At 33.3% G+C, this 15510-nt stretch overlaps 1 protein-coding gene across 1 annotated transcript in view; it reads right to left on the bottom strand.

Moving 5' to 3' along the window:
• Positions 1 to 441: 441 nt before the first annotated feature.
• The window catches only part of LOC148229098 (uncharacterized), a 64110-nt gene continuing 49041 nt past the window's right edge, over positions 442 to 15510 (bottom strand). Inside the window, exons 5-8 of the mRNA XM_088197388.1 lie at positions 11871 to 11991; positions 9185 to 9601; positions 8627 to 8835; positions 442 to 755 (exon numbers count right to left, since the gene is read on the bottom strand). Of these exons, the coding sequence (XP_088053514.1) occupies positions 583 to 755; positions 8627 to 8835; positions 9185 to 9601; positions 11871 to 11991 (920 nt within the window). The 3' untranslated portion in view covers positions 442 to 582. The remainder of the gene's footprint in view (positions 756 to 8626; positions 8836 to 9184; positions 9602 to 11870; positions 11992 to 15510) is intronic.

The following is a 15510-nucleotide window of genomic DNA, read 5'->3' as shown; positions in this document are numbered from 1 at the left end:
AAAAATAATGCACCACGTGGAATCCCAAATAGTAACTATAAGATTTATCATAATAAACACGCATTCGTGAACTGACATAACTATAGGATGTGCCAAAAGATGTGTCCGTGAATCAGAGATTTCTATCAACTTAATATATATATAATAAAAGGCTAGAGGTGTATGTATGCGTAGACATACATATTATTTATTCAAACGTTGATAAAAATTCTGATTTTATGACTTATCTAAGTGAACCTTTGACTCATTTTGTGTTCGTCAAACTGTTTCTAAGAACTAAATCGCACACACTCACAAGTGGAAGACTCATTACATATTCGCCTAATTAAAAATAGTCTATATAAATAGAGTAACATAGTAATATAATGCTTTTTTTTATATAATATAATAGTATAAAATACTCGACCCAATGTACTGGCATAAGTTTTTCCTATTAATCTAAACCTTATTCGATTAAACAATGACGGAGTCGAATGCTCCATATTTTTTTTGTAATACATATAGCAGTATATTACATAACGTTTAAACAATTAGTCAACAAATAGTTATTGCTGTTTTGTGGAATTGTAAAATATTTTGCGGCTAGTGTCTCTTCATGTGCAGTCCTAAATGGTCGCTGCGGGAGAAGCTCCTCTGGCAGAGACGGCACGAGAATGGCCGATGACCGGTGTGCTTGCGAGTGTGACGAGTCAATTCGTCGGAACGGGCGAATCGCCATGCGCAGCCTTCCCAGAGACACTCGTAGGGTTTTTCACCTGAAATTCAATAATAATATATATAACAACATATTAAAAAAATAAAATCATAAAGTACTAAAAAAAAAAAGGAGCGTAGATAGGGACAGATAAGAAAATAGCATAAGTCTCAATTTACCATCGTCGCCGTCTGTTATTCTTAAATCATATTTTATATTTAATTCAATATATAAAACAAGAAACTAAGAGAAAGAAGAACGTAAAAAATTGTGCTTTTGATTTACTAAAAATCTAAGTTTCTTTCATCGACGAAACAAATAAAATTTTAAGCAATTTAACTTAAAACCGTTGGACCCTACTTTAATAAAAAAATATCTCTGCCGAATAGTTGCGGCATTTTCAAATTGTATATTTCAGAAAATAACCAAATGTACTGATTTCAAATCTACTGTTACGCCATTATATACGTGAAGGAGTCTGATAACATATGTATTTGACAAAAACAAAATTTTATATCAGCATGACATACATTAGTATTTAAAACCATTTCACTTTACCTGAACAAAAAAAAAAAAAAACAAGGGTCTGATACATTTGACAAAAGCAAAAAATCTGGTTCCGCCCTGAATCATAGGCTTTGGAAGGAGAATCGAGGAATGTAATGGACATTGGACTTATGATTAGATGACAAGATTGGCTTTTTAGCCAATCTTGTCATATGAAACGCATTGGTGCATCTTAGCACAGCTTTTTTTTGTTTCCACTGTTACATATGCTTGGACAATAATATGTGGTAGAGAAAATCTTCGAACTTCAATTACCAACATGAGGATGTTTCTTCTAGTGGAGTACATGATTCAGTGCATGTCTTTGGAAGCTATTAAACATTCTCCTGGTTGCCACGAGAGTAGAGAGAAAACGGTTTAAATGTTTTTGTGAGATGGAAATGGAGTGAGTTGATTTTTTCTATGGAAAGAATAGGATGTATTTGTAGTAAACTGAGTTAATGCAATGTTAGAAACCGTGGTTAATCTGACCTCAGATGTCATTCGCGACAGCTCAGGTAGGAGGTCACGTTATCTAACGGGATTCTATTATTGAACGAAGTCTGTTTACCTATGCCATTTGATTGTTATGTCTAGTGATGTTTATATCTACTGACATGTACACATGTTGCGTCTTGTTTCTCCATTTTTAATATAATTTATTTATATATATAGAAAAATCCTAAAATGGGTTTATATTTATGCAATCCATACCGTTCGATCGGTTCGTTATTAAGAGTGAAAGTGAATCTTTAAACGATGCGACATTGAAGATCTGAGCAGATGTTCGACATAACTATGTTTCACCTCGAAAATTATACCTATATATGCATATTCATTTTTGATTTAATCATTCGTAGTGACATTTTTTTAGAAGGACTACTAGTGGAATGTTAATTAATTGGTCATTAAAATAATTAATTGGATTTAAGAAAATGTAAGTCTCCAGTACTTGTATAATTAATAAGGAACGAGATAAAAATACAGTCTTAACCAAATTTATATTGAATATGTATTATATACAGTAGAGTGCAAAAAAACGCATTACTTCTCATTATCATAAGAATTTTATAGATATAATAAGAATATATTTATAAAAATTATAATGATAAATTGTCTATATTAAATTTGAGTAAAAAAATCAAACCTATCATTAGTTTAAATGCTTTTTAAATAATATCGAAACAGGTGCAATAAATTAGGTTATTAGGTTGATACAAAAACTAAACTGTTTTGGGTTGAGGAAATGTAACGCTCTCTTATGAAAGTAATATGAATTTATATGGATCAGATGGATTGAATTATAAAGATACAGAGGGAAATATCTCAAAGCATCTATGCAAAATTTAGAGAGACTTATGTTCGGGGGGTGCTTCTTATATTTCGGAATAGAAGGTATTCATTTTATGGACGGAACATTTAAGACGGTGATTATAAAAAAATAAAAATACAGACGGCCCTCGATTTTCGCACATAATTGGTTTCTGAAATTGTGTGCGAATGTTGAATGTTTAAAGTAGTTGGGGATGTAAATACACAATCAAAAGTGGTATTTTAAAATACTTATCAATAATATAATAAAAATATATTTTTAAGTTAACGAGGCGTGTTTAAGTGCTTTAACCCTTTGAACGCGGAAATCGACTAAAGTCGCTCAATTGATTTTTTTATCTCTTTACGCAAAAATCAGTAAAAAAAATGCTTTTCAAGAAAACATTTTTTTTGTGAATAAACATAAAATTTTAAATAAATAAAAATTAAAAAACAGAACATTTAAACACAGAATCAAAATGAAATTTGCATTTTTCAAAAAAAAAAAAAAATTAATATTATTTTTGATTAACGCGTCCAAAGGGTTAAGGTTTTATAAACTTGACAAGAGTTAGTTGAATACAACCATTTTTTTCTTCTCTTGATATAGAGCTCTATAAGATGCTGCGTCTTTCTCAATCGACCTACGTACTTGAAATATTCGTTCTCCATTGGGATCACATTCTTCCATGATAGTCAAAAATTTGTCAAGATACATGAAGGCTTCATTCATATTTTTGATTGTCAAAGTCTTAATGATTTAATCAGCTTCTTCTTCCTCACTTTCGTTGTGTATTTAATTTAAATCTTGTTGCTCAATTAAATATTCATTTGACAGAGGTACTGAGTGAGATTCAATCAACTCATTAACACCTTCGTTGTTGATGTCCATTCATTAGACATTCATTATTCATTTGTAATAGTTTCTGGAGTTTCTTCAGAATTTATAAAATCACTCATCATTTGTAGGCATACTTGTTTCCAGGAATCTTTCATTGTTGACTCTTTTATTTCAGCCCACGAGTCTCCAATATTGTTTATTGCGTTTCATATATTATATAGTTCTTTCAAAAATCTCTTAAAATAGTCCCACCTTCTTTGTCAGTTGCCTTGATGGCCTGATTCATTATTTTCCCCATATAATATCGTTTAAACGTACCTATCACTGTTTGGTCCATGGGCTGTATGAGGTAGGTAGTATTGGGGGAAAGAAACACAACACTGATTTTCCGGTATAAGTTCTGCAGAGATTTTGTTCAACGAGGAAATAAATTTTTTTGCAGCATCTATATCTGCATCTGCCGATTCTCCAGTGAATATAATATGATGTAAAGAATACATTATTTTAAATTTGACAGCTAAACTCTGCTTGGTGCGAGTTTAGCTGAACTTTCTGTGAGCAAATTCTAGGTGGAAATATTTTACTGATGTTCTAATGAAATTAATTAATTAAAATTAATCGGCACGATAGACGAGTGGTATAAGTCGCTGACTATTTACCTGAAAGACCTGGGTTAGAATTACTTTTTAAATTTTTATCATGTCTGTGATATTGAAGTTAGTAATAATTATATAATTATAATTTCGATCGATCGTCACAGATTAGGTTTATCTTGATTTTACTGATTTTACGAATGAATACCGTGATGATTAATTAAAATCCGTATTATAAAATTAATCCCTAAAAAATACCATTTGTTTGGAAAGCAAAGATTATCTTATATGTATTGAAAAAAATACGAAGAAAGTCCGAAATACTCATCTCTCATGGGATGTTTTGTATAACACTATGTTTTAAAAATATAATAGCTATCCTTACACGGATTTCTGATATTAAATTATCAGTCAAAGTGTATTCAAACCGAATTTTGGTCAATAGGAGGGCGCAAAAACAATTATCACTTCTTAGAAATCAAAAATTCATGCCATGAATTGCATGAAGTGTTGAGCACATTGTGAGTAACATCAATAGACAATTTAATAATAAATCAAATAATTTTAAAAGATTTTCTTAGGAGTCATATAGTGGTTCGCAAATTTTGTCGACTCTCAACGCTTTGTTAAATCCAGGTTTTATTAAGGCGCGCTATGTCAAATTATTACAAGTGCACTTCGGTATAAAATATGATAGCTTTCCTTACCAATATTACTACGCACTTCTAATTGAAGACTGTTGGTCACAGTGTATTCAAACCGAATTTTGGTCAATAGGAGAGCGCAAAAACAATTATCACTTCTCGGAAGTCAAAAATTCACGTCAAAAGCAATAAAATCGTGTCGGAGCCGTCGCAGTGGGAACGCTCGGTAACGAGCGTTCCCACTGCGACGGCTCCGACACGATTTTATTGTTTTTGACGTGGATTTTTGACTTCTGAGAAGGGATAATTGTTTTTGCGCCCTCCTATTGGTCAAAATTCGGTTTATATGTTCCTCATTTAATTTATAATATTATTATAAAAGTCGATGGCACAACAAAACATTTACTTTCAGTCCAGAGAATGTTCAGCGTCGATTATAAATCAATATCAACGATTTTCTTTGAAATATATTGCATTTAAAACCTTCAATGACTTACCAAAATCAACTAGGAATAATTGCAAAGAAATAAAAAATATTTTTTACTGAATTTATGCAACTTTAAAGTCAATAAATAATACACATATCATATCATTATATACTTGTAATTTTTGTTTTTCTTTTCTATGCTTCTTATTTTTCTTATTTATTCTATTAAAATTTAATAATACATATTTTAAGCATACTTATTATATTTTTCTGTATGTATACATATTATATTTATAATTGTAGCCATAGAATGAGTTATTTCTTACGTAAATAAAAATTAAATAATATTCGCCATATAATTTCATATAGCATAATGAGTTTTGAGACCACTGGAGTAGCTCTGAAATTTTCCATGAGCCATCTTCATTAGGTTCGCGCGTTCCTTTCGCAACGAGCGCTCGAGCGATGAGAAAGGAAGAGGGTCATCGTCGTCGGGAAGATGATGAAACCGAAAACGGTGACAAGAGAAGAGAATAAGGCACCCTCACCACGTTACATTCACTGGCCGCCGCGCCCATGGCGCTTTCGACACATCTTCTTTTAGCTTGCGCAACGACGCAGAGGACGAGCGTCGCAACTCTGAAACGCGAGCGGGTATGACGAAATTGATTACTATCAATGTGGTGTAGCCATGTAGTTAGCAAGTGGGTGGAGTGTTCAGATTGTTGGAAATTAAATATTAAAGGAAAAAAAGGAGCTAATTTATTACGCCACAACGAAGTAAACACAATCAATGACCATATACAGGCGGACCTCGACTTTCGCACAATTCGCTATTTCGCACATTTAAAAAACGTTCTGATAGCGGTGAATCTTTTGATTCAATCGGACGTTCGAATGATACAAACAGGTCTACGATATGTTCAATTTTGCAAAATAAAAATATAATTAAAGAATACGTTCAAAATTGTGGAAAATAAAGATATATTTCCACAATCTTTAATGATATGTTTCCAAAAAAACACAGCAAAAAAAAAAACATGGATGAAATGGAAAATCTTTGTCATCGTACATCGATGACCAGCATCAAAAAAATGTCCCTCTGAGTATTTCAATTATTCAAATAAAAGCTCTTAGTTTGCACAAAGATTGGAAGGATAGATTAAAAAAATATTTTAACCCTGTTTTTCAAGCAAGTAACGGTTGGTTTTACGATTTTAAAATGAGGTATTCTTTTCATAATATTAAATTTACTAGAGAATCGGCTGATGCGGATAAAGATGCTGCAAAAGAATTTATTTCCTAATTATCCAAAATTATTGAAGATGTAGAATATTCCTCTAGCCAAATATTTAATGTAGATGAGACAGGTTTATTTTGGAAAACTCTTTAACAATGAAAAATATGAATGAAGCCTACACGCACCTTGACAAATTTTTAAATATTATGGAAGATTGTGACCCCAATGGAGAACGCATATTTCAAGTGCGTAGGGCGATCAATAAAAACATAGCATGTTATAAAATACTATATGAAGAAAAGAAAAAGAATAGTGGAAAACATAAACTCTTGATAACTTTTCAAAGGAAACACCCGCAAACCCCACTTAAACGTGTCTCTTAAACGCCTCTTAAACATCTTATATTTACTTGATAAATAAATATTTTAAAATACACACAATTTCAATTTTTTTTACTTCCCTTGACTTTCGTACATTCAACATTCGCACACATTTTCAGGAACCAATTATGTGCTTCAACGCAAAATTTATAGCAAGAGGTCATCATAATTTAATCTACAGCATTATAATAAGACAAGAAGCTAGCGCAATTATAAATTTATACGCCAATGAAAGGTTCTTTATACAAAGCAATAATTAAATAAAAAATCGCGACATGATTTATAGCGACGTAAATAACTGTCAACCATCAACGACACCATTTATGAAAATATCCCATACTTCAATATAATTTATCGCCATGTTTAATGAACGGGGTGCGCCAGTTACCCCACCCACGACAACCTCAGAGCGCCAATTAAAGCGCGAGGTTTTATAGTGTGTAAAGTACATAAACACTCTCTTCAGAGTTCACTCTTGAGATCAAAGCTAATTATCGCCGACACTACAGCCTTGACTATTGCGTTAGTACCTCATCTGGCGATCGTTAAAACTGAAGAAAAACTCAGGTTTTCCAATGCGAAAAAACCGCTCGATTGCGTCGCTAGAAGACGATTCATCTGCTGTAATAATCATTGGTAGCGTACGCTCGTTACCGAAATGCTATGGATTACTTAACACACTGTACGGTTCTCAAACTGTTCTTTAAAAAATATTACTCACAGAACCTAGAGTGTATGCTACTAAAAGTACAAGTCAATGGAATGTCTATAAATATATTATCGAACCACTTTATATGCGGTCCTAAGTAATATAGGTAAATATATAACTATATATTACTTAGGGGTAGTTTGTTAAAAATAATGCATGGTTAATATTTGTTTATTTATTGTAAATCTTCCATTGCAACATGACACACAACGAAGTAAACACAATCAATGACTATATACTAATTCGTATGAAACCAGATTATTTCATTAATAAATTATGAGCTCGATTTTATTTAAATTATTCATCACGATATTCACCCGTGAGATTAGGAAAATCTGGAAAAACCTAATCTATAAAGATTGATCGAAATTGTAAATATGTTTTATATATAAAAATCACTCATTCTGATCTCTTAGATACGATATAAATTGAAAAACCTAAGTCTCTTAAGTTTTGGTCACCGACTTATACCACAGGTCATATTTAAATTGTTTTAAACGGACATGTCTTATTTTATGGGCTAGTGATTTTATGTATTATTTTCAAGGCCTTAACGGAATAATTTCTTTCGACAGAAAACATCTTTACCCTTTGAGTAGTATCGCCGTACATGTACGGTGGTCGATCTTTCACTGTGTTTAAGTACCCCCAGATAAATGTTCGCACAAAGAGTAAAGTTCTGCTTCCATATGAATGGTACTCATTATTAAATGAAATGTCTTTTATGTTACCAGTCACAATTATGAATGATAAATTACTGTGCAGGAATATTCTTTTCAGCAAGGCACTTAAAAATCGACTGATAATTTTTGTCACATAATTTAAAACAGCAATCAGGATATTGCGAAATCAGTGGAAGACCACATTGGCAAAATAACAACTTTTACGTTATTTAATCGAGTGGCGCCATCATCTACATAAATTTGACCGTTTGGGAAGCGCGACCCAGTGGTCTCGTTTGTGAAAGTTGGATTCTACCCATCATCAGTCGGCGGCCTTAATTAATGCCGAATCAAAATGACCAGGTGCGATGCGAGCAGCAGCATCATTGTTGATGATGCCACTCTCCATTCAAGCAAAAATATAACAAAAAAAATCGTGCAATTACTACACACATGAACAGATTGCTCCACTTGGACGGAAAAAATCAACCTTGGACAGCGCGGACCAGGATCTACCTGTCAGTTACATAAACTAGACACCTAGACGTCCTTCGATCTATCGAGCAATATCCAACTCACCCGTGTGGGTCCTCTTGTGTGCCTTCAGATGAGAACTCTTGGTGTAGACCTTCCGGCATCCGTCTACGTCGCAGGTGTGCAGCTTACGCCTAGTCCTGGTGGCTTGGTTCGAGTCCACTTCCATTCCTACGTCTATTGCCTCTTCTTCGCCGCGGTTGTTGTTGTTGGTTAAGGATCCACTGGATTTGGGACACTGTTCTTCTTTGCAGCTGAAGGAAGAATATAAGGTTAAATTAAATAAAACGGAACAGATCCTCATATCTGACATTAAACATATAAACGAACAATGACAGCATATTAAGAAGCTGGATGACTACTGTATAGCGATATAACATAAAATTAAGCTCAGGAGTTTTATCCAACGAAGCTTTACACTTTACAATTTTGTTGTAAAACAGATCATTGACACAATTAGTTTGTTTTGGAGATCGTTACCAATTTAGTAGAAATTGTGCTTCACAGATGGCAAGCAATTATCGAGCTTTTCAATAATATATTCTAATCAGGCCGACTTTCTTTCTTTATGTATTGGTCATATAACAATCAAAAGATTTATACCTGATAGTCGGAACAGCGGCTTCAGGTACTTTGACTTCTTGCACCACTACTTCTTCAGACACTTTCACACTCTCATTCCTATTTTCTTGGCAGACTTCACTCCTCTGACCGTTGGGAAACGGCTCGTCGATCTTCAACGCTCGGTGGGACGTCGCTTTCTTCTTCTGTTTGGTCGCTTCAGTCTTCACTTCTTCCGCCTTGATCCTTTGCACAGGCGGACTGGTCTCAGCCTTCTCGGGGGTGGTCGACAGGAACTGGCTGGCTAAATTGGTCGTGGCAAGAAGCGGAGACACCGGAGACGACGGTGGATAAAAACTGGCTATGCTGGGATGCTGGTGGGGTGAAGATAGGCTCAGAGAAGGCGGACGCATCCTGCTGGCATGGCGCCGCTGTTCTTGCTCGTGAGCGTGAAGCATCCTGTTAAATAATGCGTACATCAATCATTAAATTTGTGCGTAATGTGTGGCTTTAGTTTTTAAACTACTTATTGATATTTATGATTCTTCAATGATATGAAAAGACGAATTAACACATTTAGTTAACCAATTAAGAATAGTGTTATTGGAGATACCAAAACATGTTAGAATAAAAATCGAATGTTCAAGAAGATAAGATGATATACAATATATTTTCAAGACTGTTTAGAATAACAAATATAAAGGATACTAATAAAAATATCTCAGTTTAAAAGACAGGAAGTATAAAAAAACAAGATTAAGCTAGAAGTTAATTAATTTACATAGTAGTACAAATAAAGACAAATTTCTAAAATCATAATTTAATGTATTAAAAAAAAACTGTTTCATAGTAGCAAATAAAATTAACTACATTAAATCAAATTGTTTTTTGTCTTTATTAAAAAAAAAACGTAAATCAAAAACTACAAAACATCTACAATTGTAAAATTAAGCATTCATTCCTATGACCATAAATGATCATATGCTTAGGATTGAGACGCATTTCTAGACAATAAACGCACTTCTTGCGAATTCCAAAAATAAGAAAAATAATTACATGTATTTAATGCCTGCTTTTATTTTCACTTCGCCAGTCATCCCTATCATAAAAAAGGCGCGGTAATTTCTCTGTTACATAACATAATTAATGGGGATTGCTAGGTACCGTTAAATTTGCCTGAGATAAAACAAATGAATTCCTTTTATGTTGACATGTCACACATATACAAAAATATCCAAAATGTTTTATTCAATTTTAAAAATTTGTGCCAAATTTTGGGTTTTTATTTATCCTAATAAAACTACTTAGGTTAATCATTTAATTATACGCGTTTGTTTTCAAACTATATGAGCATTGTCGTTTTTATAGTTCTAAGCCACTGAGATATCGTTTTCAACAAATAAGATTAAAAGCTTTAAAAAATAAATATATTCGGTACTACCGATATTTTAATATGTAATACCGGTAGTACCGAAGGCCAATTTTTGCCCCATATCGAAATTACCGGTATTGAAATCCTTAATTTCAATCACATATATTTAATATAAATAAAATATGAAGATAAAACTTTCATTTAAATTTGGAGGTTTTAATGTCAGCAAAGCAAAGAGCAGTTATGCGTAAATAAGCGGACGTTAATTTCAAAGTAATTGTATTCAAAACCGTTATACCTTACTTTAACAAAAAAAAAAAAAAATCGGTACAAAAATATTTTCGCCGAGCAGATGCAGCGTCCCCAAATTGCTCATTCTAAGGAATGACTGTCATTGAAAAATATTTTAGATATAATTTTAGCTTATAATTAATTATACTTATAGATCTACTCGCACGAAAATGTTTACATACATGGAATTGCTCTGGAAATTTATTATTATTACAGACTCTCCACTAGTTCATCCATACACTAGGGAAATTGTCAAAGCTGAGGATTTGGGTGCCGCATAAATTGTCTTTTATGGTTCACAAAGTTTCGCTCTGGAAATTTATCCTTGGAAGATAAGCTCAGCGCTGGACGTCAATGGATACAATATAAACAGACCATTAACTGGCTTCCTCATAAACTGGTGAAAGTGTCAAAGCTCAGAATTTGGGTACCGCATAATTTGGCATAGAGTAATTTATTGGATAAAATAATAAATACGTGCGTTCAAAACATGGCAAATAAATGTTATATGGAAACAAATTTGTTCAACCCTTGAAACAGGACTATATTGCTCTAAATTGCGTTGTTTGTGTGTGGGGTAAGATAGTAAAAATGTTAAGATGTAAAGGTATTATTATTACCTACATCATAACGAATAAGATAATACATTATTTATTGAAAAAAGCTGCATTTAGGGATTAAAAAATGGAATTGTTTTGCACCACGATAATGCTAGACCCCACGAATTATTTTTTTTACGATTTTTCCGGCGTTTATAATTTATTGTGAAGAAGTAAAAATATTTTAGAATAAATACGATGTAAACGAAATAACAGGAGGGCGCAAAAAACATATGTACATCACTTCTTAAAAGTAAAAAAAAAATAGGAAAACATTTTTTTGAACATACACTTGGATTTAAACATTATTTTGCCGGTTATATCCGAAGTCTTTTTAATCGAGGTTTTACTGCATATTATTAAATGACATGCATTCTTCTGGCCAAATTAAATCTGCCCCTCCCTGTCACCGTCGTAATGTGAACGCTCGGTTACATTTATAATTAAAAACATATGCAATACTTACAGTTGGGCATTTTTGATCCTCTGCAACGCTAGCAAGGCCGCCTGCTGCTGCAGTGCCGACGGAAGGATGGAAGGTAGTCCGGCCAGGGTTGCCAGCGTGGCCGTTGTTCTCCGAGGAAAATCTGTGAAGAAAACAGAGCAAAAACTATGAAGAAGGTCGGCGAAGAGGGGCAAAAAGTAGGCACTTTACAGCAGAAGGATGCCTCGTGACACTTTGAGCGGACGTTTGGCATTAGAGTGGCGAGATTTATGGATTTATTCAAACGATGTAGGCTTTCGTGGGTATTGTGGATGGTCGTGTGGCATAGAAGTGAGAGAGGTCGTGTCTCTCTGTGGAGAATAGGCCGCTGGGAACTAACGGTGTGCGCGCAAAGCACAGGGTTACCAGGAAGGCGTTGCGATCTTCATTTGAATAGAGAGTACACGATACTTGGAAGACGTTTACATAAAGAGAGCCTTGAACGCGGTCGAGTCGAGCGTTTGATGTTCGGTCTTCTGTTTATACGAGAAAATAAACAGCGAAGCGAACGTGCAATATGAGATTTGAAAAAATTAATCACCAGTAATGGTCGTAAATCACAGTTGAAACCACGTCGACTTATATGCTCTGTAAATATTGACACAAAGTGTTCAAGCATGTTTCTTTCGCTTATGCTATATATGTACACCAAGGAAGTATTTTCGCCGGAATCATATTTGCTGTTATTATAATGATAAGTCTTACGTAAATTCATGATTAAGATCGTTAGTAAAAAATATTAAAATTTATTATATTTGAATATTTAAAATATATTTAAATATAATTCGTTCAGTTGTTTCGTGGTCAGGGTGTGCGGCAAGGTCGCGAGTCACGTCGCGTCGTAACAACAAACACCGGCGCATCTCTTCTCTTCTCTGTTTTATTAGCGCGACTTGAGGTCGACTGATGCGACCCGAAGGCCTCCCCTTCGAAACCTCTTGGCGCCGTTACCAAAACGAAAAGTGCGCAAAGCGAGAACGACTTAAGTTTAGCTGTAAACTCCGGCCGACCTATAAAGTGCCATCGCGGCCATCTTGAGCACGTGTTTAGTCGAGATTGGATGCAGTCTGCGTGATGAGGATATGCATTGATCTGACCTATTACTTGTGTAACAGATCGTGGGATTGATCGTTAGGATTCTGAGTTAAGATTCCAGTCTTGCGATTAGGAAGACTTAGATTATTGGTTTTAAAACAATGAAAAATAATAAATAATTATTAAACATCATGTCTTATTATCTCGGAACACGCTCGTGCGTAATCGAACATTTTAGCAAACGTAATAGCTGTAGAAACAAATCAATAATTTAAATAAAAAAAAAATAGTAATAAAATTAAATATTCTAAAAAATAAGTAATTATATTATTAAATCATTTTTTCATTTGTGAAAACATTTTGACAAAAATAATTGATTACAGTAATATTATAAAAATGTACGAAACGCGACGCCAGACATAAGTTTTAATTTGGTTCTTAGCATATCATTCTTATTTTTAATATAAATTTAATGTTTTGATTTTATTCTAATATATTAGTACCCATAGTGTATATTAAAATTAAAAATTAACATGTTGCCTCGTATGGAAAAGGTGATAGAAGAAGTAGTAATCAAACATTATTTCGCAAAACAATCGGGAATTAGAGAAAAATATTTCACTGTGATAAATGATTGGTTTTTGGCCAAGAAGGTGAACAAAATTATTGGAACAGTTTTTTATGTTGAAGAAATTAGAGATTATAGGTATAAGTGAAATAGTTTATAGATGGTTTGATAATTATTTAAAACATTTAAAATAAATTATGCTTATTACAATAGTATCTCACTGTGTACCACAGAGTTCTAAATTAGGACCATTGCTGTTTATATTATATATTAATAAAATCATTGATAATATAAAAGAAAAGTAAAATACATTTGTTTGCGGACGACACTTCAATTTATAACATATTTGATAATGTTAAAGAAGTTGTATATAACTTAAATAATGAATTAAGTATAATATAAATATGTTTAAAAAACAATGTTAGATAATAATATAAAACTAGTTAATAATATAAAATATTTAGGAGTAATTGTAAACAAACAATTAAATTTCAAAGAATACTGTAATTACATATTAAAAAATAATAGAAAAATATGTATATTGTCAAATAGGTATAGTTGAATTTCAGAAATAAATATAAATCTATTAACAATTGGTAAAGTTCATTGATTTTCTTTCGCACACCGTTTGTATTCCAAGCTAAAAATAATCCATTACAATGCGTGTTTATTAAATTATAAATTGAAATGCCTGCACTACACTTTCTGGAAGTTGTCCGAACCGAAGTTATAACTGACGTCAACCGAGATCTACAACTTCGAGTAAGCGACCACACTGTCACAAATTTCATATGCCATCCGGACGGCGGCTTCTGTCACGTACAGCTGGCATATTTGCGCGCGATCGAAAAAAGTGCCAAATAATCGAAATTTTTAAATTGCCATATTATTAAAATTACGCTACTGATAATTATAAAAGTTTGTGTGGGCACTCACCAATACAATATCAGTGAAAACTTTTTAGTCGTATATATTCAATTTACGCAAAATCTTTGTCGGCTTTTGCAAAATGCCATAAGGCATAAAAATGATACTTCAGAATACGAACACCACATCTGTGACTATCCTAGAATTTGTCGCCATCGATTCTAAATAAGAATTCGTTATGATGTGACATTTATATAAACCGATCTAGGAAAATATATAAGAATATTCGAAACGATTTTTTTTAACAAAATCAAGTACTACTAATTATTTTTTAATTATTTAATTTTATATGAAAAAAAATATAATAACGATATCTTTAAGAAGAATATACTATCAAAAATATAATTAATCCCTTTTGGTGCCCTAAAATATTCAAAGATGTCAGTAAGAGTCTGTTGAAGTCCCCGATAAGCATGTGGTATTATAACTTGACCATGTGACAACGATGCAGCGCTCGACATGCGTGTTGACCATAGGACGCCTACGCGCATACTGAAATTGAACCGAGTTACTCGTTCTATCTCAGTTTGCGAAAAACCATATCATTATCTCTCTCACTCTCGTCACTTAACACGCGAGAGAGCGAAAGGGGAAGTATCTCACCGCTCGCGCTCGAAAGAGCAGCTCTGACACTTTACCTCCCGTTCTCAGTAACCTCAGACAACCTTCGAGAGATTTTAGAGCGGGCAGAACCGAACTCGACCGAAGTAACCCACTGTATTCTCCGTCCTTGGCCAACCTTGGCCAACTTCCAGAGAGTGTAGTGCAGGCATAAGGATCTTCCACGGACATCATCCCTGCGCCAGCTTCTCCACCACTACCGTATATAATCTAATAAAATTCTCAGTCGTTTTCACCTGCGTCTTATTGGCTGCGAAGTCAGGGTTATGATCCCGAAAAATTGTATTTTTAGAGTATTTTTGTCGTTTTACAATAATTTGTGAATGTCCCATTCGTTTGACTGCCACTGTATGCATATATTTTTAAAATTATTATATATTTTATGTTTTTGGATATCGTGAAGCATTAAGTAAACCTGTCTAATCACGATGGTCTTAATTTTAATAAATAAATAAATAAATTAATTAAACT

Source organism: Plectrocnemia conspersa, unplaced genomic scaffold (genome assembly GCF_051122295.1).
Source record: "Plectrocnemia conspersa isolate PC_06_02 unplaced genomic scaffold, ASM5112229v1 ptg000011l, whole genome shotgun sequence".
Classification (NCBI taxonomy): Eukaryota; Metazoa; Arthropoda; class Insecta; order Trichoptera; family Polycentropodidae; genus Plectrocnemia; species Plectrocnemia conspersa.
This window is presented reverse-complemented; position numbering and strand designations above follow the sequence as displayed.